The following is a 9544-nucleotide window of genomic DNA, read 5'->3' on the forward strand; positions in this document are numbered from 1 at the left end:
GCACTCGCAGCCCGCCCGTCCCGCCGGGGGTGCGGAGAAGATGGCGTGCTCGGTGCGGCCTGCGAACCCTTCGGAATGTCATCTCCCGGCAAGCAAGCGAAACCGGATTCAGCATGCTACCCGAGGGGGACACAAAATGATCCCCAGGACAATAAAAACAGTGAGATAAGGGTAATTAGTCGGTGGAAGAGAACAGAATGATCAGGGAAAGGCTGAATGAGCTGGCGGTGCTTTCCCAACGTGATGAAGAATTTGTATGGGGGAGAAAGGAGGCCCTGCAAAAAGGACCAGAATATCCTCTGCGTGGACGTGACTATGCTAGCAGCGGAGGTACATCTCAGCAAGGAAGAAGAAGTTAAACATGAGGAAAAAGTGAAACCTGATAAATTTACTGCAGAGAGAAGGAATTTCAGTCAGTCTTGAAGGTTAGTAAGGGTACAGGTGCACACAGCGTGAAGAAAATTGGCAGTTGGCCCACGCCGGCCAAGGAGAGGCTAGGAGGCAACGGAGAGAAATCCAAGAGTAAGCAGTTGATGTGCGTGAGGTGTCCCAGCCAAACCGGGGCACTCCAAATGTGGTTTTACCCAGGGTCCTTGCACCCTTCAAACGTTCAGGTACAAGATGATGCTGGCATTATCTTGGTGGCTTGGGAGTATCTTTTAGCCTTCACGGACAGCTCTAAGCTTCCAAGAAGCAAAGTCCTTCTTTTCAGGGACGGGCTGTCCTTTAGTTTGTTATACTTACACATGAACAATGCCAAAGTCTCCAGTAAAATTCCACTAGCTCATTACATTACAGTGTATAATGTGAACTAACATATATATTAACAAAGTTAAAACACTTTCATACTCTAAAGACTGCTTGCTATATAGTTAGGGAAGGAAATTTTCATAACAATAGTTGTATTGATCTTGCTTTCAGGGAGAAGAATGGATTGAAAGTCCTTTTTTCTAAGCAGAAAAAAAGAAAACCACCTCCAGCTTTCTATGGGGTAGAACATACTCATGAGTAAAAAAGCAAGCTGTACATTGTGTCTGACAGCAGCAGCTTTTGTATTTTGCCTTCTGTAATAGTTTAGATAGTCATTTTTTCCCTGTGCAAATTGCAGCTTCCTAGCAGTATCTGGAACTGTCTGGTTTCTGGTGTGTCCCAGCTACAGCCCCCAGCATTTCCCAGACAAGTTCATCCTACAGTATGTGGAACAGAGAATAAGCCTTAATTTACAAGAGGCTACAACATTAAAATGACTGGAAACAGGAAGAAAGAAATCCATCAGACTTTAAAAGTGAATAGATTTCAATATGTGGTTGTCATTTTAATCACTTTAATCTCTTCCTGGTGCAACGCTGCACTCCATTTTGGATGCGAGCTAAATGATTATACTGCGTATGCCTTGAAGATTTAGTAATGTGACAGCTGATGCTGATGGGTGCCTGAAGTTCTCTGGAAGACATTAGCATCTCTGGGAATAGGATCCTGAGCATGAAATGAACTACAGCACCGCGGGCTTGAATGCAGCGCAGAGCACTCATGAGAATAAGGGCTTCTTGGGGAATTGTACAAATGGGGGGAAAAGCGCCATGTCACACCCTCAAAACACTGTTGGGCTAGCTAATGATTCAAAAAATATTGTGCATTTTAATGAAACCCAAAGGAAACTTGGGTCCTTAAAAAGCAACAGAAACTCCTAAGCCAGTATGCTCATTATACACTCACCAGTTATGCATCCAGCAGAGCACAAGGTAGACAGGTCAGTATTTGCAGTATTTCTTCCTTCAGCCAATTTAGGTTTGCAGCAGTCTCCAAAACAAACACCAGAGTGCATCTGACCACAATCTCCATCTACTGAACCTGTAACCTTCATGGTTTTAGCCCCATCCTGCAGTATCTCCACGGCCTTGTTTGTCTTTCTCAAAACCTGCACCAAAGTACCATCTCCGAATAGCTGTCAGAAAGGAGAAAACAGGAATGAATGTGCTTCACACCCATCCCTAGCAACCAAAGTGCTCCAAGTGGCTGATTTAAATTGTATCAAGCATCAGACCAATCCTGTGCAGTGAGGAACGGTGAAATTATACCTGAACAGCAGTTACACACCATGAATAACTGAGCTAGACTCAGAACAGTGCTGGGATCTGAATCCTGGGAGCATCTAAGTCAATGCAAGACTCCTATCCACTTAAGCACAAGCAACGTTGGATCATACGTAGAGATTTTCATATGCAGGAGGCTTCAGATGCAATAGTCCAAAACATTAAGTCTGAAAATATTATAATTATATATAATAAGTCTGAAAATATTATATATAAATAATGATAATGTCTGAAATATTGGAATTCTGCTAACAGCCATTGTTGTAGCACGGCCGTCCTCAGCCATAGGTAAATAAACACTGAGGGCTTTGAGGTGAAACCAAGGGCACCAGAAGCAGAAGGTATATGCAAAAAGGCATCAATATAGATGGCTTACATGTAAAGAAAGATTGGTCTTTGAGTAGAGCCTGCCCAGTAGTCTCTGCAGGAAGCAAAAATTACAGTATTTTCAGCTTTTGTATATGGGGATGTGCATATTAGAGTTGTCTGGGGGAGTGTTCTGTATTTAGGTTCCTGTTGCTTCATATTTACACCTGTATCATTATCTCAACTGACTCTTCAGAACTAGTTTCTCATTTCAGAAAACTTTCTTTCCTGAAACTTTGCTCCAAATGTTTTTTATTCATTCCACTTCAGTGCAAGAAACCAAAAACATTTTTAAGCTTTCAATTTTCTAGGTTCCAGAACAGTTTTTCCTATGCTTTTACTTGTCATACTGTAATAATCAACGCATAAACACATAAAGGTAGTATCATCTGCAAGTCTTTATTTTATCCCAATGTATAAATTATTCTTGGAAAGACGGGAGTGGAAATGATAACCTATTTCTTTCAGGAATCCCACAGGCAATTAGCTGCTCTCTTCTCCTTCTCTAAAATGCAGAATACTGTTATGACTGTCCTGTTAGTGCAATATTAACGTCGTGTTACCAAGTCAGAAAGCACAGTGTACTACATTCTGCTCGAACACATGTGGGCATCTTACAGATAACGCTGGCTTGGATGTTTAGGCCTAGCTTGCCGCCTAACTTCCCTGCTATGATGCTAACCCTAGGACTGACTGTATTGACCAGCAAGATCCAAGTCACTCAGAGACATGTGGAGATTCAGACACATTAAACCCTCTTCCAGATGGAGGAGCACCACTGTTATTAAATGCATTTAATATTTCTATAACAGCAGTATCCAGATGCCCCAGTTAACGCAATAACGAGTTACTTAATGTGCAGTTCTCTGTTGGGACTATTTTTTTATCTTAGCAATTCCTCCTCCTTTTTACAAAATAAAAGCTCCTCGCTGGTCAGCCTCCTCATTCCTCTCACTCCAACAAGCAGTGGGAGGAAATGGCTTGCTCTGCCTCTCTCTATTTTCCCATGCATCTGCTTCGATTCACAATTTTCTGCATCCTGAAATAGCACAGAGACATCCCACTTTATCTTTGATGAGTAATGGTAAAACTAGAGAGGGTTAAAACAAAATCTCTACCAACCAGGTATGTCAACCCCACTTTCCCACCAGTACCACAGGGCTTCCAAGCTCTCCGTGGCCAAGTTCAAGTCGAAGGACAGCTAGTTACCACCACACAGAAGGCAAGAAGCAGGATGAGGGATTGAAGGAGGAATTCGTGGCAAATACAAGTCACAAGGACACATTTCTGCACACAGATTGCTGCTACTGCAGCTTCCATTTGCTAACTCCTTCTTTATATACCTAGAGGGGAAAATAACTCCTTTGCGAACTTGTACTCCCCCAAAAGGGACTAGTTGTTATGAGAACAATGGATACGGAGAAGTAGATGCAGACAAGAATTCTCTTTGATGATTAAACAGCCATAGTATATAAATGCTGTGTATTGGCAAAAAAAGCGTGCTCAAAGGCAAACAGCTAAGGATGAGGTTTTAGTCATGCCACTAATTCAGAGCAGAGCAAACCATTTAGAGAATTACCAAACAAAAACAACCCCCCCGCCCAGACAATAGTGGCAAGTTACCCAGAGGGCAGTAGGCACATTGCACAGTGACACAGCAGTTCCCCCAAATAGATTTTGTATTATCCTCTATCTCGCAGGACACATCTAAACCCTGCAAAATATCTGGTACCTGCACTTCCCGGCGAGGATGGGCTGAATTGGGGAGTCCCTGGAGTTCAAACCCCATCTTGTGACACCCACCCTGAAGACTGGGAAAAACCCCAGGCACCAGTACATGTTGGTTGGAAAGCAGCTTTGCAGAAGAGGACTTGAGTGTCCTGGTGGACACCAAGTTGGACATGAGCCAGCGATGTGCCCTTGCTGCAAAGGCAGCAATGGTATCCTGGGCTGCATTAGGCAAAGCATCGCCAGCACGTCAAGGGAGGTGATCCCTCCCCTCTGCTCAGCACTGGTGAGGCCACACCTGGAGTGCTGTGTCCAGTTCTGGGCTCCCCAGTACAAGAGAGGCACAGACGTACTGGAGAGAGTCCAGTAAAGGGCTACCAAGATGATGAAGGGACTGGACCATCTTTCCTATGTGGAAAGGCTGAGAGAGCTGGGACTGTTCAGTCTGGAGAAGGCTCAAGGGGGGACCTTATCAATGTACACATATGCCTGAAGGGAAGGTGCAAAGAGGACGGAGCCAGACTCTTTTCAGTGGTGCCCAGTGACAGGACCAGAGGCAGCAGGCACAAACTGAAATACAGGAGGTTCCCTCTCAACATCAGGAAACCCTTTTTCACAGGGAGGGTGACTGAGCACTGGCACAGGTTGCCCAGAGAGGTGGTGGAGTCTCCATCCCTGGAGATATTCAAAAGCCATCTGGACATGGTTCTGGGCAACTGGCTTGAGCAGGGGGTTGGACCAGATACCTGCAGAGGTCCCTTCCAGCCCCAGCTATTCTGTGATTCTGTGACTGCCCACCAGCCCTTCAGATCCTTGTAATTAGCTGTTACCACTGGAAAAGAGATAAATTCCAGCCCATCCAGTAACAGTGCCATAATTAGATATAAACAAGAGCCAAGAAATTAGCATACACATTAACCCTACTGTTACATAGAGTGAAAAATCATTGACTGGAGAATAGGGACATATGTAAAAGTGAACACTCACAAGACTGTACCAAGGTCTCCCAAGGCTATGCACATAAATGACCAATTACTGCTACAGAAAATGTTGCGACAGGGTTGTTTGAGGGTGCTTTGCTCTGTAACTCAGAGCAAAGATGGAGCTGTCTTTACAGTGTACGGAAACCAACTATTTGCACTGATGCGATACTTGTATGCAGAATTGATCCCTGGCACCCTGTACTCTACTGTCTTACTATCACTAAATGGAATTGTATTTGATCTATGGTTTTGGTGGCTCTGGTTACCCACCTTTGAGGGCTGGCCATCAAATCTGGACGTAATACAGCACCAAATGGGAGAGGTGCCAACGTTCAAGCAGCAGTCGCTGCTCAACAGCTCCTTGTGAAGGAGAGAGTTCACCAGTCAGACCACACAGGCTTAGAAGATGCAAATATATATCAAAACATGAAACCTTGCATCACCACTTAGCTTGTAAATGGCACGAGATGAGAATTACCTATGTAACAAATCTACCCTAGCCAGGAGAGGGACAGAAGTCATGCTTTCCATTTGAAATCTAGTCATTTTTTATGAAGTTGTTTGCTATCATAGCAAATTCTCTTACTTCGCTACGTGCGTTCTCACCACAAGAATTAAACAATGTTCCTGTTGATCTTTACAAAATAATTGGCCTTCTAGAGCGCAAAACACAAAAACACAAGGACTTGTTGCTCAAGCTGCTTCTAGAAGAGAAAGGAAGGAGAAATACGATTAGACAAGAAAGTATTGAAGGCTGTCAAAAAACAAATATTAAAAATTGTTTGAACTGTTATCAGACAGACAAAATACAGAGCTTCTTTTTTATGCGTATTAAAAAAAAAGAATATTTTATATATGCAGACCATACAGCAAACGTTTAAAAGTGCCAACCATCAAAAGCAGATACTGACAGTATAGTAGAGCAAAAACGCTGCAACCAAAATGGTTTAAAAATAAGGAATCTACCAGCTTGTCTAACACAACATACCTTCTCTGCTACAAACCTTCCCCCAACTGTATATTGAGTCAGCGCTTTAATACCACTTTTTCATCTAAAATGAGTGAGAGCTTGACAAATGGTGGTGCATCTGTGGAAAAAGTCACTGTGCAGAAATTACTGTCCCTTAAGAGGCTGCTTTTGTTAATCAGATGGGAAATAAAAAGATAGAAGGACAAGAGGGTGGGAAATCAAGGGCTGTTTTCTTCTTTATAGCACAGCATCAAATCACCATTTCTAGTACCTGTTAGTTTGAGAATGCACATCAAAAGGCTCACAAGTATAATTAGCCTGTGGGAAAAGGAGGAAAAGATTGTTTTCCAGTTGTCTGACTTTACAAATATGAACTAAAATGCTTCCTGTTCAACTTGGCCACACACTTCAAGCAACCTATTTCTAGTAAGATCATTTACAACTTGAGGAGTATCATTTGTAACTGCTTTCCCTCCTGAAACAGGTATTAGAAGTAGGCTAAAGCTAAGGACTAAGCGGGGGAGGAGAAGAGAAGCAACAACCAGTATTTCCACAAAGAAATCTAATCAGTATGTAGGAGAACAAAAACATGCGATAGTGGAAAACTGCAGGCGTGATTGCTCCAAGAGCCATCACGGTAAGCACATTACATGCCGTGCTTCAGATGTTAAAACAGTCACACAGGGAGAACTCTTTTTTTTTTTTCCCTAAATCATGGGATATTTGTATCTCCAACAAGACGATACTCAAATAGAAAAGATTGAGGGAGCACATGTTCTTCTGCTTCCTGCAGTGCTACATCATTGTTAGCTCACCTAGAGAAACCTCTCCTCATTTCTAAGCATGGAATGGTTTGGGTTGGCAGGGACCTTTAGAGGTCATCTGGTCCAACCCCCCTGCAGTGAGCAGGGACATCTTCAACTAGAGCAGGTTGCTCAGAGCCCCGTCCAACCTGATGTTGGATGGTTCCAGGGATGGGGCATCTGCCCCCTCTCTACGCAACCTGCGCCAGGGTTTCACCACCTTCATCATAAAATATTTTTCCTTATGCCTAGCCTGAACCTACCCTCTTTCAGTTTAAAGCCATGACCCCGTGTCCTGTCAAACAGTGCTCTAAAGCAAATCTCTCTGCCAAAACTAACCGATTACGCATAGCACCCACCTCCAGAGAAAAGGTGAGAGAAGTCTACTTGCACTTGTTGAGAGTCTCTGGATGAGAAGCATGGATGCATCTCACACAGAAACAACTAGACTGATACCCAGCTGTAAATAACATGCTGATAAGTAACCACACTGTCCACATTCTCTTTTTGGACATTTTTATTAATCAAAGACAGCAGAACTTCCATATTTTAAGTGATCAGAGATCTCAGGATGCTTTCATAGCCAAGATAAGCTTAACCGAAAGATACATTGCAGAATACATTATGGATTCGGAGAAACAACCCTTTGTTATGACTGGGTGAACTGGTGTCACTGGCACCCTGCGTAACACAAGCAAGGGTCCTCAGAAAGAGAATATGCTGTTGGCAACAGACCACAACTCTTGCAGGGACGTGCCAAGAGCTCCAGAAGAGAAAAAGGAGAATTTGACATTGTACCTGACAGAGGGTCCCTAAGTACTGGTGAAGTATCAGATGTCTGTCTCCACCACCAAGGCAGAACACCATGCAGAATATTTCAGCTCCAGATCTCTTACACATACAAACCGAGCGTTTTTTTTTATTCATGCTATATAAATACATGTGTATTTTGTATTGGCATTTATAGAGTTGCATAAAAGTCAAAATATAAAGTTCTGCAAGATTTTGTTTAGTACTTTTAGGTGGAAGCTTGAAGTGTTAAGTTTACCTGTCACTGTTCCCAACAAAAAAGCAGCTAACTATGTGGGAAAATAAACTAGATGTGTCATTTGAATTCTATTGCATTTTGTAAACAATTGTCAGTATACCAATAAATACTCAGCGCAAAGCACATGCTTAGCTAAAATCCTAGACATGGATAAAGTATAAGGAAAAAAAAAAAGAGAGATAGCACATGTCTGCATGCTCACAAAAATATAAAAAGAGGGAAAAGTGCTTCTCACTTATAGCATTATTTTTGTTTTGGTTTAAGAAATGTAGATGCTTCCTCCCAAAATAACAGTACTTACAAGGTTATATTATTCATTTGTACAAAGAAAAAAAATGTTACAGTGATGGGAACAGAGTCTACGTCACTTGAAACTAAGTATTTCTATACTGATTATGAAGGCTTTATAAGCAAGTTTATACTTATGATCTAACACTTCTTGTGTTGAGGCCAAATTCACTGCTTTGTGTATGACAAGGTAGCGTCAAAGAAAAACCCCAAAACCCAGAAATCCCAACCAAAATTAATTACAATTTATGGGACAGTAAGAAATGATAGTTTTCCAGCATAAAATCCATAATATCCCTTTCCTTTCATATCATCCACTGAAATTTGCCCAGGTTCTCCACAAGATAACACTGCTTCATAACAAGTTCCTTTCACCACGAATATGGCAGGCCAAAATACCCAAATTCCCTATAACTGGTAACAATATGTGTCTCCTTCCCATGAATGGAGACAGTGATTTAACAGATGCAACTTTCAGAAACAGAATTTAAAATTAAAAGGTAATGTTTCAGCCCACGGTTAGGAACTGAAAATGCGAGAAGTACAATTCAGAAAAGAGTTAATGATTTTGTATAATTTCAGCTTGAAAGTGCAGCATACAAATCAGGATTATTACAGAAGCATCCATAACATGGTGATTACAGAGGCAATACTGAAGGCTGCTTTGTTAACCCCAGTAATTGCGCTCTCATTGCACAAGTCGTGTTGGCAGCAAAAGTAGTCAAAATTATCCAACTGGAAAAATTCAGCAATATCATTCATACTGCACTGGGATGCCTTCCAACAGGAGGAAGTTCTCAATTTACCTACAAAAAAAAAAATTAAACAGATTAAGAGAATATTGAAAGTAATACCATTTTTGGTACAGAGAGAGAATCGCTGCCTATACTGTCACATACTTGTTTTTCTGGCTCCTTTTCAAGCATTTAGATGTTTCCAAATTTGCCTTCGCTAGGAATTTAGCAATGCGAATAGCGACAGCAAGCCATAGTCCTGCCTCCACAGCACTCTCCTGTAGCTCTTAGCCATAGGCTAAGAAAAATTTCTAGCTCAAGCTAACCAGTGCTTCCAATTCAGTCCAAACGACCTACTGGGAGATACAGGGTAGAACTTGACTGATACCTTCTCTGAGGCTCCCGACAGAGACAGACAGTGCATCACCATCTAGCTCAGCTTGCATTGCTCTTGCACTGTCCTACAGCACGGGACTTCACCCTCCACAAAGCTCAGAGTGAGTCCAGTAACTCAAGCTAGTTTTCCTGCTG

At 42.2% G+C, this 9544-nt stretch overlaps 1 protein-coding gene across 1 annotated transcript in view; it reads right to left on the reverse strand.

Annotated features, from left to right (window-relative positions):
* Nucleotides 1-8891: 8891 nt before the first annotated feature.
* Nucleotides 8892-9544, reverse strand: part of CD59 (CD59 molecule, complement regulatory protein) — a 2473-nt gene continuing 1820 nt past the window's right edge. The window contains exon 3 of the mRNA XM_010288957.1: nucleotides 8892-9085. Coding sequence (XP_010287259.1) covers nucleotides 8892-9085 — 194 coding nt within the window. The remainder of the gene's footprint in view (nucleotides 9086-9544) is intronic.

Source organism: Phaethon lepturus, unplaced genomic scaffold (assembly GCF_000687285.1).
Source record: "Phaethon lepturus isolate BGI_N335 unplaced genomic scaffold, ASM68728v1 scaffold7526, whole genome shotgun sequence".
In the NCBI taxonomy this organism is placed as follows: Eukaryota; Metazoa; Chordata; class Aves; order Phaethontiformes; family Phaethontidae; genus Phaethon; species Phaethon lepturus.